The sequence below is a fragment of the Acipenser ruthenus genome, chromosome 24 (genome assembly GCF_902713425.1).
Source record: "Acipenser ruthenus chromosome 24, fAciRut3.2 maternal haplotype, whole genome shotgun sequence".
In the NCBI taxonomy this organism is placed as follows: domain Eukaryota; kingdom Metazoa; phylum Chordata; class Actinopteri; order Acipenseriformes; family Acipenseridae; genus Acipenser; species Acipenser ruthenus.
Window position 1 is genome coordinate 5,388,497 of NC_081212.1, and position 25,111 is coordinate 5,413,607.

Genomic DNA, 25,111 nt, shown 5'->3' on the forward strand with positions numbered 1-25,111 from the left:
GACTCTATGGATTAGTGACCTTTTTATCCAGGCAGAGCAGGTTTGGTCACTTCTAGCCCTTAAGGGTCACTCCAGACCAGGGCAATTATTATACTGAAATAGTTAACTTCTTTAGGACCTGGGTATATGTCTAATTGACGCCTATACATTTTGGGGGGAGGAAAAGGTAATTAACAACATAGAGCGACACAATACATTTCATTCAATAGGTGGCACTGTGGTACTGCATGCTGGACACAAACATATACAGGATAGCACTGACATCACTGTCACTGTTGTGAATTTCACCTATAAAAAGAAGTTTAGTAGAAGGGGTAGACATTGTTTTTGTTCATTGATTTTTGACGTTTCCTAAATAAAGTTTCTAGTAGCGGTAGTTTGTATAGACCAGGTCGTTAGATAACTATGTTCTGAAAATGACTAATAGATTATAGAAGATTATTCATACTGCTGTGATATTGTACCCTATGACCTAACAACTAAATACAATGTTGTCACCACATGTTTTGTTTTTGATGAGATTTGTACTCTCTTTCAGGTTGAAAATCGACGAGGAGGGCTCATCAGATGCAGACAGCAGTACTCACTGGTGTGGGATCTCACTCAGTCAGACACCAGTGACTTCCTCCGAACCCCCAGCCACTGTTAAATCACTCATCAAATCCTTTGACACAGCACCAAGTAAGAATGGATGAATCTGCTTAGCGTGGATTGACCTTTATTTATACACACTACACTTCCTAGGTATTCATTTGAAAGTTATATGACTCTTGAGCTGATGTTTGGTTCTGTTTTTTTTTTTTTTTTAAAGAACATTTTAAGTTCAAACTGGAGTGCTTCAAAGACCTTGAATTATGTTACAGTAGCTTGTTAGTTTATTCCTACTGTAGTTTTGTAAAATTACAACATTCTCCTTAAAAACAGGAGTTGATAAAAGGCAGAAATAATATAGACTCATAACTGCCAGGCACATCTTTAGGCAGTTGTATGTGAAGGGGTGTAGTGGTGCTGGACAAAGCACTGTGCTTTCCAGGGATGGTGTGCTGGATTATTCTGAACCTCGTTGTTAGGCCTTGCAGGTGGTCCTGGGCACCCAGTTCAGATCCACTCCATCCCCAGGAGCCCGTTGAGTGGGATCCCAGTGAGAACAGCCCCAGCTGCAGCCGTGTCTCCAATGCAGGTACATAACCACTCCCTACACTAAAGTAGAAATCACATCTTTCAGTCAGTCATAGGCAACATAAGCAAAATATGTTTGGACCGTAACGTACAGTATACTGTCGTGACTGAGGGCAGACGACTTCATTAATTAACCTTTTCTTTTTTTCTTTTTAGAGACATTCGTCCACCAACAGTATCAAACCCCTCAGTAAAAATTTGGAAAAAAGAATTACCCTTGGGGATCTTCCGCATACCGGTAGGTGTGATTGTGTTGTTGCTTTCAGTTTTTCATTTACAGCACATTTAATACAGCCTCAGAGAGGTGTGAAGCACCTTTTATTTTCTTTACTTTCTATTTGTATATAACGGTATTATTATGGAAATACACAAGTCAAGAAGGTGTATATTATAGCATCTTCCAAGCTGTGCGCGTTCAGGAGCTACACTTTAATACTAGTTGACTGCCATGGACATATGTAATACAGGCTAGATCAGTCAAAGTATATTAGTAAGTAGCAGCACCATCTAGTGCACAGCAGCGTATTGCCAGCAAAACAAAAGGAAACCTTTCCAAAGCAGCAGATCGCTGGATGGCTGTTGTCTTACATCTATACAGACACTGTGGCTGATTGAGCCTATGTTAGATATATCGATGTAAGGCAACTAGAATGGAAGGTGAATGCACCTTAACAGTGACTTAAAAAAGAAGAAAGCAGCCTACAGTGTTGGAGTATTTGCAATCAGAACCACGCAGAATGACGTCAAACATCATAAAATGGTAAAACTCAATCAGTACCAAATTAATTTTTCTTTGGGGAAAAAAAAAAATCAGAACACAAGCTGTATTTATGTAATTTGATACGTTACATTCAGACTTAACTTTTGCGGTTAACAAAATTAGAGTACCAGTAAGTTATCATAACAATATAGTTGAAGAGACAATTAAAATAAAAGGTAAAAATGAAATTACAAAGAAATTATTATTATTATTATTATTATTATTATTATTATTATTATTATTATTATTATTATTATTATTATTATTATTTATTTCTTAGCAGACGCCCTTATCCAGGGCGACTTACAATCGTAAGCAAATACATTTCAAGTGTTACAATACAAGTAATACAAAGTAGCCTGAGGACAATGGCACTTTATGGATTAAGGGGACATACAAAAATGAAATATGTAAGAAAATGTAATTTGAAGCTGTTTAGTTTGGTGTTATCTGTCTTGAAAACATTCATTAAACTCTGGGCACACTTTATTTAACAGGCAAAGGGTACACATCATCTTTGGAAATGATTTCAAGCAGTGCTCTCTGGCTTCATTCGCTGCTGATTCACTTGTTCCATTCTGTTCAGGAATAGCTTCTTAAAAACATATTAGCTCAGTCTTTTTGGTACACATACAGAACAAGCAGACCAATTCGATTTTATCAAGATAAAGATTTAACATCATTGGACCCTTGGGCATTCCTTTAATTATCAAATAAAAGTCTCCCTTTTATCATTAAACACTACAGCCACCCACCTCCTCCCGTAACACAGGCCAAATCCTTAGTCATTTCCCGTATGTTGTACAGTTTCAAGCTAAGCACTAAAGTTTAATCTGAGTCTGAGAGGAGGGGAACAGATTTAAGTGTTTTTAGGCTGTGTCAGCTGAATAATCTTTCCAGCTAACAAAAGTTTCAGGGTTGTTGTAGAAAATAAATAGAAAAAAATATATATACATCCTCCACAATTGCCGTATATTCAAAATTAGATCTATTGATTTGTATAGAATAAGCATTGGTAATGAATAGTCTAATGAAAACCGGATACATGGTATTTAAGACCAAGTTGTCATCAGGTAAGAAAATAAGATGTTCGAATCATGTCAAATGTAAGTGTGACCTAACCCCAATATATCCCCAGAATTGAATACTTCCAATAAATAATGCTACTAAATGTTTTGTCTCAATTGGATAAGCTGGATATATGGGGAAAAAAATATACTGTAAGTGTGCCTCTGCTGTGTCCAAGTCACACCCTTTACACGACACACATCCATAACTTAAAAAAAAAAAAACACGCTCATAGATTATAAGTAAAATGTGTACGACCCTAAGAGGTTGATTTGATCAGCCTTGACAAGCCACTGCCAGATTCAGTTTTTTGTTGCTCATTTTTCAGCATTGGGGGTCCACCTGAATTGCACACACACACATTTCCTTCCTACTCAGCTTAAGATAAGAAACAACGAGCAGCTGATCGGTGTTTGAGGTCTATGCATACTACAGTCAGTAACTAATGAGGCGCTTTGGCCCTAGCAGCTCCAGTGATGTACGTTCTTTCAATAGGTAAACATTCAGTGTAGCTTACGGCTCTGGGGAAAAAAAAAAAAAAAACATCCATCTTTATGTTCAATAATAAAATAAAATCCTTTCTTTTCGACAAAATCTAATAATGCCTTTTAGCAATTTTACAAACATTGCTCTTAGATAGACTGCCATTACTGCCCAATGGATAACGTCCGAATTTTAAAGGCACTCAGTATTTCTATTGCTAGTTGGGAATAAAACATGGTTATTAACTTGCAATGCATTCTTTGAGACTACTTAATGGACTGTTTCATGTTTCCCAGGACACAGTGATAATATGAAACCAACTGGTTTAATGAGGAAGAGCCCCTCCTTGGAGTCTGTCATCAAATCCCCATCAGTGTTACCTGGGAGGAGCTCAGCAAGTACCCTACACTACCCCAGAGCCCAGAGCAAACTGAGGTGGGGAACTCACTATTTTAATAATTAGCTGCATTAAATTCTCCCTGGATATAGAGCTGCTTGCTGGTTTTGAATGATCTCTCTCTCACTGTCCCTCCCTAGCTGCAGGGGCATGTGGGCATCAGTTTAATGTCTTTCTTCCAGTTGATTTGTCAGGTTCTACGAAGTCTCTAGTAAGCTTTTTTGATGATTGAACCTGTCATGTATATTTGCACATGATCTTGAAGAGTTTCTCAAACCTGTACAAGTGAATCACTTGGACTTTACACTGAGCTCTCATAGGGATGATTCAGCCCTTCTTAATTGAAACATTAGAATCAGCACAGAGTTTCAATCAGTACTCTGATGAAGATACCAGCTGTAATTGTGACTGAAGTGAATGCATGTTGATTACATGTTCCTCCTAAACATTTTGCTATTATTTAAAAGGACGTGACTGTTCTGGTAAACAGGAGAGGAACTGCCATTGTGACTTTCACTTGTTTCATATTAATAATACTATCTCTCAAGCACCTGCCCTATGTGTCACCCATATTTCAATAACACTTTTTCAACATATTTCGCTGGTTATACATTTTTCCAGCCATTCCTCTATTGAAACAGACCAGGGCTGCCATTTAGGGGGGTCGGGGGTCGGCAGTTATATTACAATTTCAGCATCAACATTGCTTTAGAAATTCTGATTATTGATGACGTGTTTATATACAGCAATAGTGTGCTCATTTAAAATAGAAGATAGCTGACAATTAAATGGTACTGACAGTGGTATTATTCAGAGCCCTAACTAGGGTGGGTGAGTGAGGCTGTGACTGAAATGCATTGCCACTCAAGTAATAATTTTATTTTGCAGTTCTCAATGTTTTTTCTTGTCTGCTGTCAGCACCACCTAGCATAGTCTGAAGATGGCATGCACCTCTGCACTAGAAAAGGGAATGCGTCACTTCCTTAGCAACGGTCTTAACGACCACTAACCTAGTTCTACACAAACCGTGCGATGTGAGAAACTTTCAATACAGAGTGAAAACGAAGTAAATAAATTACCAAGAGGCCTCCAAAGAAGCCAAATGGAGCCGAATTCAGAAAACAGAAGAGAGGGAGAGAACAGGAAGCATGTAAGCTTTCTTAGCAGTGGCAGAATTGGCTGATAAAGGTCTCTAACTTGGGTGGAAGCTCAACAAGAACGTCTCTGTAACTTGGTGATTCTCTCCATCGAGCCTTAATAAACGTCGATGCTGTGATAGACGCAAATAGAATGCCTGTCCTGGGCGCTAAAATGCCTAGTTACGGCTCGGGTATTATTGATCCGCCACATATGTGCAGTGTAATTAATAACGTTGCAATACCACGTTGTTGTGTAGTTTGGCTTTTTTAATTCACTTTTTTATGATGGACTTATTGAATTTAGAGGGTTTTTTTTGTTATAAAGTAGGTGCCATAGCTCGTCCTTTGATGGCAAGGTCAACGTGCAGTACCAAACTCAGCCTTTAGGTGTGCTGTGTGATGAAAGTTACAACGCCAATTGAGTATGCTTTGCTGTCGTGCAAAACCAACTACAGTGGACCCGTTTACAAAATATTGGCTGCTGCCAAATCAGCCTCCTACAACTACAGTACAATAAGAACCACAGGGGCCAAGAGAGAACTGGATTGTGAAGCATCTCATGGTTATTTTTCTGTTTTGATATTTTTTCTTTTTAAAGTCTATCATTCTACCAAGTAATAAAGTGGAATAGTTGTAGCCTTTGTCTTTTGTAGGTATTCACTTCAATTCAGGCCACTAAGATTTCCATTTACAAAAGCTCCCTCATTTTGAAACTCAGTGTTGACAGATATGCAGTACACATGTGTGATTTATCATACTTACACTCAGGAGTAAGACAAACGATAGGACAAATTGGTTTTTACAAAAAATAGCAATCTTGGTTTAATATTTGTTCTTTGTGTTTTTGCTAGTATTTTGACTGGCTTTTAGTTTTAGTAGATTCAGTTTGTGTTTCTGACTCTTTCTGAGCACTCTTGTCTGATGTTACCAGGGGTGTGCTGATATTTGCATGTTCTGAGCAATTTGCCGGCAGGGATTAAATAAATCAAAACACACCTATTTGTTAATGTGTGGCTTTCAAAACCAGAAAAGCGGCCCTTCCCTCACCTTTACAATTGAGTACCAATCAATGGCAATTAACTTCAGCACTGAGTGTTTTGAAAGCCAGTTGGAAGTGAATTTCACTCTCAGCTGGAGCATTGACATTTTGACTGCCGTATCAAGGCCGTAAACTGAATGAAAATATGTAGCAAAACTAGCAAATGCAACTGATTCGTCACCTCAATGTGACCCTTCGTTAAACCGAATTCGTGCTACCGCTGTGGAAGCTGGGATATGTATTTCTTTGTCAAGTTTAATCAGAGATCACACCTTGCCAGAACTACAATCCCACAATTCACTGCAGAGATTTCTAAGGAAACTATGTGAAAAAAAAAGATTTAATATCAAAAGGATAAAAGAAAGGCCAAAAATCGCTTCGAAAATATAAATGAGTTTTAGTCAGTTTGATAATGACAGGTTCAATATTATTGTGATACTCAATAATTGTGTAAACAAGGGAAACCGGAGCACCGCATTATTTTGTATTGAGTGATTAACACATTGTATTCTGTTTTTATTTAATACCTAACCACTTCAAATCAAGTACTAAATACAGATTTCAGCACACTCCTTGACATAACTGTTTAAGTCCACATCCTGGACAGCTCTTTTGTATATTAACTGTGACCTCTGTGTTTCAGTGTGGAAAGAAAGGACCCGTTAGCTGCACTTGCAAGGGAATATGGTGGATCCAAGAGGAACGCTCTTCTGAAGTGGTGCCAAAAGAAAACAGAAGGCTATGCGGTAAGAGACCGTGGCCAATGTCTTCCGCAGTGGTAGTTTTGTACAATAGGCTGTCCCACAGTTAAATGATTGTATCCTGTGAATGGAGATCACTGAGCCGAATGCAAAAATAGAGCGGAGAAGCATGGGAAAGGACATGAACTATAACAATTAACAGGTCTTTTTTCCATTCGCTTTGAGTTCTGCAATCCAGTAAGTAATGCAAAGGTCATCTACCCCAAAATAGTACACAACACAAAGTTTTGAATACATTTAATAAAGAGCTGCACGTTGCATTAATGCAGCACTGCTGTGTGTTTCTTGATCGGCCAGAAAGGGTTGCTTAAAACTGCTGAAAAGCTTCTGTTTGGTTTAACAGTCATGTGCAACTTGTTTGGGGATTTACTCTGAAGACAAGTAGAACAGTGTTCATGTTGTGTACTAAACAGGCGCTGAATCACATAGATCTTTGTACAGCATGCCGTCAATAGTATTAGATGAAACCTGGCCACTAGATTGTGCAGACTGCTGTTATAATGTCTGCTTTGAAAAAATTACCACTTGTTTAGAAGTTAAGGCTATTAACACGTAAGCTCTTAGTCAGAACCTTTGTTAATTCAGATAAACTAATAGTGTCATGTGCACATTGCAGAGCTTCTTCAAGTTTAGAAGCAAGGGTTTCATTATGTTAAGCCCAGTCTTCGCAGTTGGGAATTAGCAAGGTTTTTACCCCAGAGGAATAGAGACTTGCTCCATTATCGCCTTGAATTGAGAAGTATAGTTAACAGTCAGAATGAACTCCTTGAAATGTTTCCTTAAGCTGTGGTTTCTGCTGTATGCAACTCATTATTAAAATACACATTTGTCTCGATGTTTCCCTCATTCATGTGTGGAAATGACTGGACCAAACCTGGTCTAAAGAAAAATAGGTTGGAATAAATGCTGTACATTAAATGAATCACTGCATCCACAGGGCTATAAACATATTTTCATGTCGCAAAACTCATAAACTTGTACTATTCTGTGGCATACATTGAGAAATACTACATTGTGTGTACCGGTAATGTTGTTTTAAAAAAACCAATAACAGCTAAATAATAAAGATGTTTGGAAGAGAAATGGGATCAATACCAGCACAACGCAAATGCTAATAAGAGTCATTAATGCTAGCAGCTTTAGTGTACATTGCAGACCTGAATTATGTTATTTACCCTGCTGTTGTCCAGTACATGCAGGGAACATGATTCATTCTATAACTCCTGCTTTCCAGTATATTGGATTATTAATGTCTTTGCTTGAGAGACACCCAGATCTGAAATAATGTAGACAGTATTGTTATCCCTCACCTTTCATGACCCAAAGTGAAAGTGAAAACTGGTTAATAGAATGAACTGCATATTGTAATCAAAAACTGCATTTTCCTTCCATACAAATCCCACCTCTTTATGGTTTCACTGTTTTAAGTAAATTGCTGAATAATAAATTGGCTGTGAACATTTTGCCTCTTTAATATTTGAAGGGGCCTGCAGGCTGTGTCGCTCAAAATGAGCACAAATTCCCCCGCAAGGCCTTGCATAGAGAAAGGTTACCACCTGAAACACATCACGTCCGCCCTTAATTGAAATTGGTAACGGCTGGGAAAGGTCACAGCATGCAGAACAGACTGCTGCAGATTGAGTATGCCATTTAAAGAGATCCATCTTAGTTTATGAAGAAGAAATAATTACGGTTTATATAATACACGGTGGGGTTGAAAACAACAAAAAGTTCAACTACAGACTCCAGTGTCTGAAGAAACTGTGTAGAGAAAAAAGGACTGCTACAGTACAGTGTGGTGGCACCATCATACTTATATACCCTTATATACTGATCGTGTCTGTTGTCGGTTTGTCTCACTCTACATGGTGTGCATGATAACTTCCTTGAAATCCCACTAGTCTTGTCCAAATGTTTGGCACTCTTAGCTTTCTATAGACAGCATTTTACAACTATTTAAGCAATTAGGAGGGCTATTCATCTGTGCAGGCTCTGATTCCTTATTATATCAAGCCAATGGGAGCTTTTAATATGTGGATCATAATCATTCATGGTCCATCTTGGTCCCTATTGTGCAGTGCATTATCCTTGGCCCATCTCGTACAGGAAATTTCACAAGCACTTTGAAATGCTGTAATACAATTACTGGAAATGCATGTAACAGCGTAATGCATTAAGAGTTCTCATAAACCCAGTTGATGTCTTTATACCTCCATATGATTTGCTTTTCATCATATACAGTGTTTTAATATTTTAATTCACTTGAAATAAAAACATTTAAAATACAAACAAGTCTGTGAGTTTGCATGGCCTCTGCTACCTGTCGCAGGATTCTATCATCGGACAGTACTGTAAACCGTAATCAAAATACGCAGTGATATTTTTAATAACGCAGTCACATTTGTAGTTACTGCACTTTGCTTTTGGTTCAATAATAATTCCATCAAAGTGCCCCATTCTTCACTCCAAGCAGCAGAGGTCTCTTGACATTGCTAGATACTGATAATAATCCCCTGGCTTGTTTTCTGTCTCTTTTGGCCTTTCTCATCTCCAATTAAAATGTAATTACAAACAGGATTCCCTGATGGGCTCAACTAGAGGGTACAGACCTCAGGCTTAACCGTTGACATCATCAAAGGTCGCATAGACATTTTTGTTCTGTTATCTGGTGCTAGTCAAGGGGATCAGTCTGTGTATTGACTCTTTTTAGCATCATGTAGTTTTCCTTTTCAAATAGGAACTGGTCTATATTAGTGTTTGAATGAAACAGTAAAAGAGCACAGTGGGTTAGTCATTTACAGAATTATATATATATATATATATATATATATATATATATATATATATAATATATATATATATATATATATGTATAAAATATTGCTATTTCAGATTTATAAATGTTGTTGGATAATTCAGATTAACATAGTTTTACTGTGGCTGTAGGAATTCAGACTGTACTGGTATGGTAAAGAACAGTAATATCAGAAGGGGATGAGTTTAAAAAAAAAACCCCTACTAAACACTGCATGCAATTCCAACAGTCTTTTGAATTTCTTTCTTCATTGTGACCCCCTGGGTTTGCAGCTGTTCCTTTTAAAAGACATGCCAACCACAACAATACTAACTTAGGGGGATTGCAACAAGCGAGTCAGTTAAGTGTCTGCTCTGTTATCTACACTACATGTCCTGCCACAAAAAAACAATGTGTATTTCCCTAAGACAACATTTATGTTATTAGCCACACTGACTATTACTGGCAGTGACCTCTTTAAGTTGTGGCAGTTATCCCACAGACTCCTGCCCTTTCTCGATTTGACTTTGATAATTCGCACGAGCATCTCGTACAGTCACATTTGGTTTTGGGTTTCTGTATCCCTTCCCCCCCCCCCCCCCCAACATTGCATTCATGCTATGAATGTTGCTTCTATACAGTGCAGAACTTGAGTTATTGAGCTTTTAAAATCATGCAGCATTATCATCTGGCAAAATTTATATTTTGTTACATTTGTCTAATTTTCTAACTAGATTTGTAGACACTCATAAAGGATTATGGATGCCTGTGAATATGAACCAAAAAAATCAAAATGTTATTTAACCTTTATTTAACCAGGAAAGTCTCATTGAAATGAGAAACAAACTTTAGGAACTGAGAAACTTAAAACAGTCTGAGATCTACCAGAGGTAATTAACAATTTATTAAGATAATGTGGAATTTTGCCAAGGATAGCCTGATAAACAATTATGTACCAGTGTTTCAATCTTTGTGAAGATCAATGCAGTCTTCAAGAATAATAAATATTAGTACAAGTATTCATCTCGTGCTTTGTCAGGATATGAGTCTTTTAGCTGTGAAGACGTCTGAAGATGTTTTGCTGATGGGAAGGTACAGTCAAACTTGCCAAGGAAAGCATTAGAGTAAAGGTTAAACTTGCAGAAAACAAAAGCAGACGATGCTTTGTTGAACTTGCAGACACATCAATAAACACTACAGGAGGATACAAATAAACTGTGACCTATTTAATAAAAACAAATCAGATATTATTGACCTTTAGAATCACATTGCCTGCGCCATTTCATTTAAGGCCTACGTGGAAAGGATTCTCCACTGGGGAAAGAGGTTGAGGGTTCACATATATAATTTCTGCATTGTTACAGTCATTAAAACACTTAATTATGGACAAAGCCCTAAGGAATAGGAGTTCAAGCTGGAAACCACTTCCAGACCTTCCTCCTTTTACCAGCAAAGCTGCTCTGCCTACGTGTTGAGTTCCACGTGCTGTCTTCTCTTTTCAGGTGGCCACAATTATTTCCACACACCTTGTCACCGAGGAGACAGGGAATGTGATGGTGTGTCAGGCCTCTTGTGTTGGTGTTATCTTCACAACACAATTGCCCTTCCAATTAGAAACAGCCACATTAAATAAGATAAGACTGAGGTCAGATTGTATCCAAACTAAACCTCATTCCGAGCTTTCACTCTCATGACTAGAGCAGTTTAGGACTAGATTCTCAAAGCCATTTCTCAATAAGGACAAACCCAACTCATGAAATTACCAAACTAGAAATAAACAACTCAGACAATTAATTTAGGGCGTTGTAATTAAAAAAAAAAAATAATAATAATAATAATACAAATCTTTAAAGAATTTTAATTGGTTTGTACTTCAGAAAAATAATTGTGCTAATGACATGTTCTGGGAGTCTAGCCCCTGATTTTTTACCCAATATAGCCAGCTATCTTTAAATATAATATTATTAACAAAACAATTATTTGCTTTAGACTTTCACACAACAAGGCATAGCACTGAATGCTAACTTGCTGTAAACGGGTTGTATTTTTTAACAATTCTAAATATAACTTGATTTGGTAACATTACAGCAAACACGGTTACACAGGTAGATTTTCAATAGGAACTTTGATGCACAATTTGACAGAATTGCTTGCTCTTTCCAGACCCTGTAATCTATTCAATTGAGCTAAACTAGTGATAGTTCTAATACCATTGTCTCCTGAACCATTCAAAATGGCGTTAGACATATTTTTACTTTTTTCAGACAGAATGGAATACATCCCTGCATGTTTTCAGCATCTACAATGTTGTTCGGTTTTTCCAGACTCTGCAAACTGGTCAAGGAAGAACAGTAATGTATTCAATAGTCAAATAAATAAATAGTACATCAATCCTCTTCTGTAGTCTGCCATACTGGTGAGGCTGGAAGAAACAAAAAGGTGTAATTCATTGGCATCATCTCGGTAAGAAATGCTAGCCCTTTTTTAACTGGTGCCTCTTATTAAAAGTTTCTGTGCATCAGTTCAAATTTCACGTAGTAATTCTTTTGTATCAAAAGCTATATTGAATAGTAAGTGATACTTTTTAAACAAACCAACTAAAAAGTTATGAAAACATATTTGTTGAACTACAGTACTATCTGTGAAGGAAATGCATCCGCAAGCTCTTTTGTTTTCTGAATATGAACAAAATAAACGTTCATATTAAAGGTCAAAGGAAGAAAGCGGGGCTTTTAAAACTCCTTATTAGAATGGGTGCTAATCCAAGACAGGATGTACAAGAAAAACACTAGACTCTTCCAAATCCAACATGCTGCCCTTAAGACACTCTCTTAGTTCAAATGGTGGGAAATTTATCTTGGGGAAAAATATGAAAGCATTTTACAATATTGTCATACGGAACATGCAATAGGTCACAGCAGTTGTTTATTATGCTGTCTCTGTGGGGTTTCTTCATAAGATATACATCTTCAACTATGCGTTCAAAGCTATTAAAAACTATTAAAAAAGAAAAAGCAAGCAAGCCAAGTTGCAATCAGGTTGGATCCTATGGTTATCCAGTCTTTGTTATGGCGGGTGTTTTTGCTTTTCTGGAGTTAAACAGATTCCTACAAACTGGCAATGTCAATAATGTGTTTCTACTGGAAGAGAGATGTCAGATGTGCTTTCTTGCAGATCGTGACTGAATTACCATTTAACAGGGAGATGCACATTTCTTTTTAGTGCCTTCAACTTATGTCCAAAGTTGCGAAATTTAATTCTGTATCATTTCATCGTTTAATTTAACATCAGTAACCACCTTTTGGCTCATTACTGGCGGTTGTATACGATTCTTAAATACTCATTTCTGTGGTTTCTTCTGGTAGTACCAGTATAGACTCTGGATATTCTGATTGCTTTGCAATCAACTGACAGAGGAGCAGAAATCAGAGGGGTTAGATACTCTGTCAGTATGCGCAGTGTCTCTGGAAGAGAGAATAAAGGCCGGTAGATGTACCAAAGCCAAGAATGCTGTTTACACACAACAGAAGGTTACACAGGGACCATGGGAGCCAAGCACATGTGCTCATTTTTTGGTTCAGCACCTAGCACCAGGACAGGAAGAATACTGTGTTGTGACTTGAAAGCAAATGAGATACCTCTGGGAATGCAATGCAAGTGGCTTCAATTACTGGACAGTCAGCCGCAAATATTACATAACCAGCTAAGTTTGAATATTTCTCTCAAACATTTCCCTCTAGATGCTTATGTGTGTCAGTAAACCCACCACTTTAGAAACCCATCATTAAGAAACACCTGAGCTTGTTACCTATACACTGTGGCTAATCAGGGTCATTTTAAAACCTGTAACGGGGGAAACTGCTATGCAATAGGAGTCTTATTTCCATCCCTGCTCATGCACTGATCCTGTCTGTCACGCTCTACATGAACAGACTTTTCACATTGCATTATAGTTTTGTGTGTGATATTATTATTCCAATACTAAGACAGTGTAGCTGTGCTGCTGACGTGCAATGGGGCAACAGCACTTTCAAATCTGTATTTGCTCACCACACTGTTGTATGTCTTTCAAACCACTTGCTTCAGCTCAGTTGATGCTTGAAATGTGCATTTTTGGTTTACTCCTAGTTTTCAATAAAACGCACACCTCGCTGCTAGACGAAGGAGTCAGTCTGACTGTCTGGCTGGACCCGGCTGTAATCAATAATCACTGAAGAGATGTGCGAGACGGCTAATTAGCTCCTGAAGACCGAGCTAGACAGATGAGGAAAACGCGACTGCTGTCGTCAGGAAGACATGTTGGCTCACCCTGGGTTGTTATAGCAGGAAATAGGCTTGAAGCCAACATGCATTTGGAAACTCATTTTGTTTCAACAGCAGGTGTACCTCAGATCATTGTGAAATGTGTTAATTGTGACATAAATCTGTATAGCTGTAAGGATGTGTGCAATGGACAGTTCCAGTGCAATAGGAAGGGGTGCTTTGATTAATGTGGCTGCATAGTGGTTGAAACGTTTAGTGGAGTCCTGTTGGTATGGTAGTGGTACTGATCATATAGAAACACATCTTACCAATGAAAACAGGTGATGCAGTGTAAAGGTTGGAAGTGCTGATAATAGATTGTAAAGAAGTAGGTTGTTTGAAACATCCATTTTCAAGAGCCATTAAATGTAACAGTTATGTAACAGTCACTATATCCGTAACTGCAATAATGAAGTGATTTTAAAATCATCTATTTAAACACCCAGGTCAAAGTGAAAGAAACTTGTAATAAAGCATTTAAGTTAAAAGTACTTTTATATATCCTCATGGAAATGATGTGTATTTTTTTTGTAAGAGTACATCACTTGATGCACTCTTACAAAAAAGGGATTGGAAGCCTGTTACACTGGGTCTTGTACCTTTCCTGGATTACTCACATTGTCCATGACCTCTGATGAGGGGCAAATGCGCAAAGCTTTCTAAACACATGTTGTGGGATAAGCCTTGCTGATGCAAGCTGAATGATAATAAGTTGGCAGTTGACTTGCTACTGACAAAGAACGGGGGCCTAAAGTAGGCAAATTATTGTGCCATCTGCCATCTGTGTTCCTTTTGTACGTGTACAGCACAATCCTATGTGCCTTGTGGTCTGTGAACTAGCTTGGATTAGTGTGAATGGAATAGTGGTGTGAATCTGGTTCAAGTAAATTCTACTTTGGGTGTTCTAATTTTAGCCCCCAGTGGACATTAGTCAAATCACAGTGTTAATTTGTTTTTTGTTTTTTTATATACACAGAAAAATGGTTCCAAGAAACATTTATTAATATTATTGCATTTTACTTTTAAAAAAAAATGAACATATATAAAGCTTCTGCAAAGTGTTGATAAATCAGAATTGAACATTGTTTTTTAATGCAATACCCAAGTTCCAGTGCGTACTACCTAGAGAATACCATATTCCTAAAACCTAACCTTAAACCAATTCAAATGTTATTGATACAAAGTTGAGAGGGGGTGAAGATTTCTTAGGAAAAATCAATGGCAAACTGTAAAATAATAATCCTGGCTGACCCAGCCGCTTGTTAATGCAAAGACAATGTCCAGAGAGCGGGGCTCATTACAGCCTGGCAGGGAGGTCTGTGATGGCACTGCAGGGTACAGTAACAGATTAACAGCCAGAGGGACTGGATAATGGTTAGAATCCGGTGTACCAGCTGTGCTTGGTAATCAGACATGTCGTGTGAGAAACTGAAAATACAAAGCGGCTCTAATCAAGTTAAGATTACTGTGATATTTCAGGCATTGCTTTAACATTTAACAGTCACATACAGTAATACGGTGCCATGTTGACAGCATTGTATTTATTTAAAATGTCAATGTTTCAACCTGTTACCAGAAGTTGGAGAATACAGTGTAATATTAAACAAGAGAAACTGTTTAAATCTCTCAGAAACATCTGGTTACCTGGTCAAATGCTGGCTTTGTAAAGAACCGTCTGCTTCCTGCAGTTTGATATTTAGTTTTCTTTGCAATACCCCGTCCCTGTGCACCCTCCCGTTAGTTTAACATTTATTGCAGTCCCTCTAGGCTATGCAGCCAGCAGGCCCCTGTATGCATCAGACCATAAGAATGATACCTGACTAAATGAATCGTACTAATGAAAACGTACGCTTCTCCGTGCACAGCATTTGGCAGCGCTTACAATAATTCCAAATCTGTAATCGGGGATGTACAGTAAGACAGATACGGTTCCCATAGGGTCATTGGGAAATTGAGGAGAGCTGCCAAATGGTAATACTAACTGCTTCCAATGCCAGGGTATGAAAACAAAACACACATCTCATGCATTTGTCTTTTTGACAAGAGCACAGAAAGGAGAAACCCTTGTCATCTGTTATTTGCTCGAGTTCTGTAGACAGCAGGACTTCAGCTGATGCACGTAGCATGTGGCCACCTGGGGAATGTAAGCACTTTTATCTGGCATTAAGCTTGTTTCCTCACTTCCGAACAATGTCCATGCATTGTGCATTTCTTTATATGTATAAGATATGATCAAGCATCATATCAGCTTCATAGACATAGCGCTTGCTTTACTGCCAGTAACAGTCCCCTTTACAGAATAAGCAGCTACTCGACATTAACACCGCAGTCACTTTTATATCAATCATTTCCTGCTGTATGTGGTTACTATGCATTGCAAATGAGGGATAACAGCAGCTGAGTTTAAATGATATGAACTATTGAACAGCATCCCTCTGTATCCTAGTTGTATGATGCAGTTATTCAGTGGATAAATGTATATTATGTTTGTTACTACTTTATATGCTTATTTATGAACTTTAGGAGGCTGTTTTTTTTAGGGTCCTTGTTAAAGAAATGGGGACCCTATTGGCTGATCTTGTATGTCTGTCCGTCACACTCTTTATGTTGCGAACATGATAACTCAATTTTATACAAATGTTTTTAACTTTTCACGTACTATGTGCTTATTAAGACCCTCTGTACGTATGTGCGTGGCTGTGTAGTACAAGTTTCTTCACAAATTTCTTTTGACCAGCAGCAGCTGTAGAAGTCTGCATTATAAATCTGTTTGTCAAGGTTTACTGCTGCTGGTTCACCTGGGGCTTTCCTGCAAAAACAGTTGTGATCTAACATCGTGGATAAATATGCCTGTGTCAGTTACTTCGGAAAAGGAGCTGAAATTAATTCTCATACAGAAAACGCTATTTTAATAAATAGCCCTTTTTTAAAATAATATCTGGCATAAATGTAGCGTTCTATTTATTTAACTTAAAACAATATACTGCTTCCTGGCTTTGCCTTCAGTTAAGAGCAGTGGTTTTACCCAGGGTAGAAGTTACATTATAGTAATCTAATTTAGATTACTGTATGTGTAGTATATCGGAGGACAAGAGGACACCGTTTCAAAGCTGACGTGGGATTCTGAACTTTGCTAGCTCTCTCTTAGCTGCCAAAATGTTTGTACATCTGCTACTAATTGAGCACATGCTGACAGACAAATGTCCAAAGCAATTGCAATGTGTTTGAGGTTTGGCTGTACCAAACAACCAATAAGAAATGTCTTGTCATGATATGTATAGATTATCACCAAGTGAAAAACAAGCAGCTTCTGCCTGTTACATACAGATAAAATTCTGCAGTTTGACTTGACAAGGGCATTGACCTTAAAGCCATGGAGAAATTAGCCAAGAAGCTTTTCTGCCGTGCTCAAGCGCAGAAGTCAGCAAAGCTCAAAGGAGCGAGAAACTATACAAAATAACTTATGATTAATAAGGAGAACCAAGTTTGTGTCTGGCCATCTGAAGAATACCCCAAGGCTGCTGTGGTATTTTGGCCACTTTCCCGCTTCCCTCTTCCCAAGGAGAATGTCAGCCTCCAAGGATTTAATCCTGGTAATGCAAGTCTGTGGAATCAGTGAAAACAGATGCATCAGCCCATCTCGACGCAGTATCATGGCAATTACAGACATAATGGGAGAGATTCACAAAGCCTTTTACTCCTAAGTGTCATTAGCACCATTGAAAAACACCCTTTAATGTTTTCTAAAACCAGAAATGAACAACTCAAGAACAGCTAAGAGCTCTTGAATTAAACACCTTATACTATATTTAAAGGCCTGCCTTTAAAAGATGGTGTTAGTGAACCTAATCCAAATACAATGTTCAAACTCAGAAAAAAGGAATCAGGCATTAATAACTAGGGCACACTGTTTTGTATTGGTTTTATTATCATCCACACCTATAAAATATGCATTCGAAATACACAAGAAACTCAATTCAATGACAAAAGTCTTTTTCTGAAGACATTGAAAAAGAATTGTAGTCGAAACGTTTGGAATTGGATTGACTCCCTTTTCCAGTTTGTAATTTAATTTATAGTAGGGCTCTGCATGTTGCCAGATTCTTTCAAAGCTGCGCTTCAATTAACTCCTGTTTTTTTTTTTTTTAAAGGAGAAAAACACAGAGCTAGAAAAGCAATAATATTACTGTAATATACAGTAAAGGTTTGTCATTTTCTCCTTAAAAAATAGGAACCTAATAAGACTAGATGCTTTGTTTTTCGTTGATTGCTGTATTGATTCATATTCTGCTAGGAACTCCAATCTCCCACACTTCAGTTTTTATGCCTTTTCAATGCCTTTTGTCAGTTCCCTTGGTGACTGTTTCTTTACCCTAGTGTATTAAACCTACACACCTCAGATATGGATTTCCTGCGTTAAATATGATTTTACACACTACGCTGAGCCATCACCCTGGGATAATCCTTCTGCTGGCCAGCCTTTCATAGCCAGCTGTATTTCTCTATAAAAGCAAATAACGTGGAAAAGGTAATAGTAATGATAATAGTCCCCCACTTCCAATTGAAAATGTATTACTGAAGGCTGGCTAGTGTATAGCTTGCATTGTAGCAGTTCGTACACAGACGGGCAGCTATCTGTGTTGGATTTTGCATATCTGCATAAACTCACTGTACAGTATATTATCACAAAATGAAACAAAAGGGTGTCATAAACCGATAGAAACATTATTGCCTTCCATCATGTAAATGCAAGATCATTGCTAACCTGCCCAAGATCACCCTTTCAGACCACTGGGAGAAGATGGGGAGGTGGAGGTATTTTTTTAAAGAAACATAATAAATTAATGCAAAAATACAACTGACATATGGGACTATTCACAGCTTTGTCTATTTTGTGTGAGTTTTTAGAGTTAAAAGGAAAAGACAAAGCTATAAAGCATGCAGTGCTAGAATGTCTTTTTTTTATGTGTTCTAGAACATTGACGTCACTAACTTCAGCAGCAGCTGGAGTGATGGACTGGCCTTCTGTGCCCTGCTCCACACATACCTGCCTGCACACATCCCCTACCAGGAGCTGAGCAGCCACGATAAGGTAGGGCTCGGGCTGCATTCATACACTGCAGTGCTGTAAACTAAGAACTGTATGAGCTGAAGAAATGCTACAGTTCAAACCATGACTTTGATTTATTGGATCAATGTCAGGGGGGATTGTTATAAAAAATAATAATAATAATAATAATAATTCCCACGTTATTTCCTTCTTAACATTGAATATAAATAAATGAAGGCATTTTATATCCCTTTTCCTAATGCAGAAGTATGTTTAAAGAATGTTGTCTTATGCCAGGAATTTTCATTGAATAGGAACATAAAAAAAAGAAGTCTTGTCAGTCATATAGCAGCGCTGTATTACCCCAGCGTAAGACGTTTCACAGACAAGCTTTTTAAATACAGTACCAGGTCCCTTCAACAGGTAACATGTGTTTTGAAAATAATACTAGCCCCATTGGAATTAAAGTCTTTGAAACATGATTTTATTACTCCACTGCCATCTTCTGTATAGCTTCCTATATGCTTGATGCAGCTTGTCCTTAACTTAACTTGGAGTGGTCTTGCATTCTGTACCATTTTATTAAATCAGGCTGCACACAAATGAGTTAGTCTTTGCAAGCAGCTTTGTAAATGCGAAAGCTCTGAATTGTTTGTTTAACACTTCCGATGGTGCTGAAACACATTCTCGTGAGCAAACAGCATTGTGTCTGTAAAGACAAGTGTCCAATCTGCAGCCAGTTATTTTAAGCACCACTTGAGGCAAAAGTCATTGTGTTTATGAATCATGATGAATTATAAAAAGGGGCCTTTTGTTTAATAGATTCAGCTGCTGGGTGTAGAAAATGATCATACCATATACTAAATTAAACACGACCATGGCATAGTCAAAGTAGTTTAACCAAAGTGGATTCATGACAAAGTACCTCCTTTAAAAGAATGGAAAGCCATTGAGCTTTATTTTTAACCAGATGAACAGAAAAATGATTGCGATAAAAAGATGGAGGTCTACATCGTCTCATCTTTGAACAGCTGCAAAAGGTTTTGAACTTCGACCACTTTGACCCACTTTCAGATCTATTGGAATAAGCTTTTAGATAAACTGTGAGGCAACCCCCTTTCCTGTGTGTCTGTGCCCACTGAAAGCACAGCTGTTAATAAAAGCTGTGTTTGTTGTTTTACAGAATAGAAATCTAACGCTGGCTTTCCAGGCTGCCGAGAGCGTGGGCATCAAGCCGACCCTGGTAAGTCCCGTTTCTGGTAGGGCCGCAAGTTTCAGAATTGGTGTTTTTCCTTTTAGAACAAATAAATGGCGCTAATGACACCTTCGTTGTGGGTGGCAGAAACAGGGTTGTCTTTCTCACAGGCTGTTTGCGCTGCATGATTTTTGAGGTCATAATCTCATTCTGCATAAACACCATTTGAATAGTTTCAAATCCTAACTAATATAAAGTGAACGTGTTGGATGGGGAACATTCAAACTCAGAGTTCATGGGAATTGACTTTTTTGTGTTGCGGGGCCCCTATGAAAGCTATGTAAGTTAATGTCTCAGGCTGCTGTGAGTTTATGACATGTCTCAGGCTACTGTAAGTTATTGACGTTGCCTCTGCTTCAGTCATTCCTCTTCCTCAGGGACAAATGAACAACAGATGCCAAAATACTGCACTTGGAATATCCTTACTGAAATTCACCACTCAAGTTGATCACTTTCCATGATTTATTTATGTACATTTTTCACATAAGGATATACCATTGAAGAAGGAGCATATCACCATTTTAGTAATTGGTATGCAAGTTTGTAAAACGTTGCGTAAACCGGGAGTGTCCAATCACAGTCCTAGATGGCGATTCCACTCCAGGTTTAACAATTAAAATAAGATAATGAACTACTTCAGGGTCTGGGTGGAGGGTTAATTGGTTCAATTAAATAATTTAGAACAGGGTTGGAACAAAAACCAGGGGTGGAATGGGCAACGCTGGCCTTCCATGGCATTAATCATAATCGAAAAAAGCAAAAGGCCTCAGGATAGGTGCTGTTATAGTAAAATACTCTCGCCCATGCCTGATGTAGATCACACAACAAAGCAAAGCTCTCAGGGTCACTCGTTTTGAAAATGTTGTGACCCCCCCCCCCCCCCCCGTTTTTTTTTTGTCTGAGCCCCAATAACAACACAAGGCTATGTGAGCCTGTATATTTTTAGTATTTCATATGTCCATACATCAGTCTGTCTGCCAGGCCTTGGGTTGGCTTGCATGCTCTTTTTTATGTTAACGTTTGTTTGGTAAAAATGTTAGTTTTTTTTTTTTTTTTTTTTTTTTTTTTTTAATAATCTGTTGGTGATGAATGAAGGTTTGGGAATAGGGTTTTATTCTAAGACTGTTAAAATCAATAGAATACATAATGGAGCACTGCATAATTCACATGATGTTTATACTCTACCTACCCAAACCTCCTGGGTCAACATAAAACCCTGGAAAAAGTTAAATAATTTACTAGCTTCTGTCTTGAAAAATCAAGAGTTTTCTGGTACCGTATTTTACATATTGTAGTTAATGCAGATACAGATAAGCCTGACACAGAAAGTAAAAAGTATAGTAAGCCTACACATATGTGCTTTGGTTCTAAGAGGTTCCCATTAATTATGTACCTTGCACAATGCTGGTATAATGCTTGCACCCATTGTTTGTTTTTTCAAGTTCAGATTTTGCAACTGCTTGCAAAACCCTTGCATGAAATCCCTCCTCATCCATTTATCAACCTTACATGGTTCTTGCTTTAAACTGTCATTTAGGGTCTTGCATGTCCTTGTGTTGTGTATTGGTATGGGACTGTCAAAACGAATCAAATACATTTTCACAAAGATTACTTGAAATGGTTAGCACCAAAGAGAGACACAATGTTATCATTATGTTTTTTTTTTTGTTGTTTTTTTTTTATAAGCTAATGGAACGGATATTTAAAATAAAGTTTTGCTTTAGAGCAGAGGGGACATTTTTTATTAATACTGTTAAATGGATCTTAGGCTGATGGAGCATGAGAATCAGACAGTAATTGAAGTTTGTTTATCGGGCTTAATGAGATATGCTCACATAACAAGGTTACAGGTCACTATCAGAGCCTTAGCCATCCTACAGATCGTTCTACCGTGTCAGTCAGCTGCCTCATTTAAAGATGATATTGTGATTCATGTTGTATTTTACTTGGAGCTCATGTGTTTTCAGTACTGGGAATGAGATGAATCGAACTTGGAATATATTGCAGTCCAGTGCATTTACTCAAACTCTATCCATTGGCTTTCTTTACTGATCTCAATGCGGGGCGGGGCAGGGGGTAAGATTAATACAGAGTTTTAGATCCCACTGTTCAAATCATTAAGAGACCTCAGAACTATACATGCTGTATACAGTGATATCTTCCTTCTGCTTCCATTTGCAGCCTGTAATGAACAGAAGGTTACAGGGTCACCCACCAGCCGTCTTTCTTGTTAAAAAATCTTTTATATCTAATGTCAGAGTGTTGCTTGACGCGTAATCTTCATGGCTCGGTTATTGATCTGTATGCCACATGTTTAGGAAAAGCCATTAAGAGACCTCAGAACTATACATGCTGTATACAGTGATATCTTCCTTCTGCTTCCATTTGCAACCTGTACTGAACAGAAGGGTACAGGGTCACCCACCAGCCGTCTTTCTTGTTAAAAAATCTTTTATATCTAATGTCAGAGTGTTGCTTGACGCGTAATCTTCATGGCTCGGTTATTGATCTGTATGCCACATGTTTAGGAAAAGCCATTAAGCTGTTCAAACAGTGATCGTTCATCAAAAGAAAATTATTAGCATATCGACCTGTTTATTTTGTTCAGGATTGCTGATAATGTGCTTGTAAGAATCAGGGGTTAAAGTTCAGGTCTCCGAACATCAAAATACTGGATTCAATTCCAGCCCAGCCACTGACCAGCTGTGTGACCCTAGCACCAATCATTTCTTTTTTGTGCCCTAGTACCTAATATGTTACAATTAATTGGGTCGAAGCAGGAGCTGTATTGAAAAGCTCATCTTCACTTAAGTTCAAGTCAAGCTGATTAACCCTCATCTGGATACAAGTTCAAAGTGTTAGTGGCCAATAATGCACTATGTCTGGTGGCTGGTAAACTTTAAGCTGGGGGCTTTCTGTAAAGTTACTGGTAAAACAAAAAGAAGTCTATTAAACTTTTCTGTTTTGCTTCCTAATCTACAGAGCTTGACAGTGTCAATAAGGTATTTTTTGAGCCCCACCTTTTTGAATACCTTTCCAAACACTGGGTGTCCTGTAAGTCAAGCACAAAGTTTTTTCATTACCAAGACTTGGGTAACCACGCAGTCATTTTAAGTTACTTGCATACCAATTCAATAATAAATACCAGTTATCTGAAAATTCTTACTCTACACTTCTAGGTTTCTGAAGAAAACACAGCTTCGTAAATGAATCATTTAGCTACCTTTATTTAGTAATGTCAAACGATACTATAATCACACATTTTAGTTTCAAACTTGATATTGCTTGTCCCTTAAACTGGGATATTGAACTTAAATAAAGGGACATACCGGTATTCAACACAGTTTAATAAGGAGAAGTGTAAACTCCATCCTGGGGGGTGTACTCATGAGTAGTTTGCTTAATATTTTTGAAGATAGGGCCCTTAGATTGGTAGAATTTCATGGTGATGTGTGCATCCCTTCTGGAATGAATCATGGAATTCCAGTGGCAGTGTTGAAATGTATCATGGCTTATTAGAACCACTACGGTGTGCTCTCACTGGCTGTTCCCAGGACAGTGTGGGTGGAGTGAGTGAGCTGCCTGATATAAGCGAAAAATCTGTTATAGGTCCTTCAGTTTCACTTAATTACCCATCTGAGTAAAAATAATGGAAATGATTTACTGGGTTTAACCAATGCAGTGCTCATCTGAGCACGGCATTACTAGGCTGCAGCTGTAGATGGGTGGACAAAATCAAGCAGAAGCAATCACGTAAATATGAGCACAACCATAAAATATGTATGTGATTAGTAAATGTACTGAATGTAAGATTCAAATCAAGCAAGAACAGGAAATGTGGGGATCCCCAGTGCAAGCGTGGTTCCAATCCCGGTCTTGTAAGGAGCACTGTATTGGCCTTCAAGCTCCCGTAGATTGGGCATACAGTAGTTCACCTTATTTAGCCACTGATCTTTAGTACTCTTAGATTGCTTAATGGGTTACAGTGCTGAGGTGACATGGGTAGAGAATCTGGGATAAAATAGGAACAAAGAAAAAGACGTGCAAATGAATGTTCCTTGAAATAAGCATTCTCACGTAACAAGGTGGGTATAGGTTTACAGTGATCTGTGCTTTACTGCAGTGCTTATTTTAAGCCATACACCTTATTGCGGGGACTTATCTTAAACATGTGACTCAAGCCTCTGCAAGATTAAGCCCCCAACAAAGCCAATTGAGAGGTTATCCCAGATGTGTCTGTTTTATATCCCTGAGCACTTGGAAATAGATCTAGTGTTTTCATTAATTTATTTATTTGCCTGGTACATCTTTTAATGCAGCACATCACTTAAAACAAATGGAACTAGGTTTGTCTTGCAAGGACTTTGTGACCCAATTCAATTCACTTTGTAGCTGGAGGGAAGCATTTGGGGGAAATGCTAAATTTGTAATCAAATTCTGAGCAAGGAGGATCAATATAATTCATGAATAGGTAAATGCAGGACGTTGGTTCCACATGAGAAAAGAGAAGAGGTTTCTAACTGGAGGCGATTAGTCTCTGTGGTTTAATTGTGTTAGGAGCAACTTTGTAATGCATTGGAAAGAAGACAGTCGTAATCATTGCACAGGAGATGAGAGAATGTTAGTTCTGGGAAAGAACTGGAATAAAATCCAAAAAGTATAAACTTGAAATCCCTTTCATGTTGGCTCACCAAAAGGTTTTTTTCCGATTCTGTCTTAGGGTTTATGTAATGAGTCATCTGAACAGTGGCTAGGTTAATAAAATAAAAAAATGTGCTTCTCATACCCATAAATCGGTGCTGGGATTAATGGTGTGATATGCAACCCATTTAAACAAAAGTATGTGCTGCATCTTGCATGTATATATTAATCAGGTTGCACAGG

At 38.0% G+C, this 25,111-nt stretch overlaps 1 protein-coding gene across 8 annotated transcripts in view; it reads left to right on the forward strand.

Moving 5' to 3' along the window:
• LOC117429266 (cytospin-B-like) overlaps positions 1-25,111 on the forward strand; it is an 80,495-nt gene that overhangs the window by 54,410 nt on the left and 974 nt on the right. For all 8 annotated transcript variants that reach the window (XM_058998142.1, XM_058998141.1, XM_058998144.1 and 5 more), the window contains 7 exons: positions 539-681; positions 1,071-1,180; positions 1,336-1,417; positions 3,787-3,925; positions 6,709-6,811; positions 18,898-19,014; positions 20,156-20,215. In XM_058998142.1, coding sequence (XP_058854125.1) covers positions 539-681; positions 1,071-1,180; positions 1,336-1,417; positions 3,787-3,925; positions 6,709-6,811; positions 18,898-19,014; positions 20,156-20,215 — 754 coding nt within the window. The remainder of the gene's footprint in view (positions 1-538; positions 682-1,070; positions 1,181-1,335; positions 1,418-3,786; positions 3,926-6,708; positions 6,812-18,897; positions 19,015-20,155; positions 20,216-25,111) is intronic.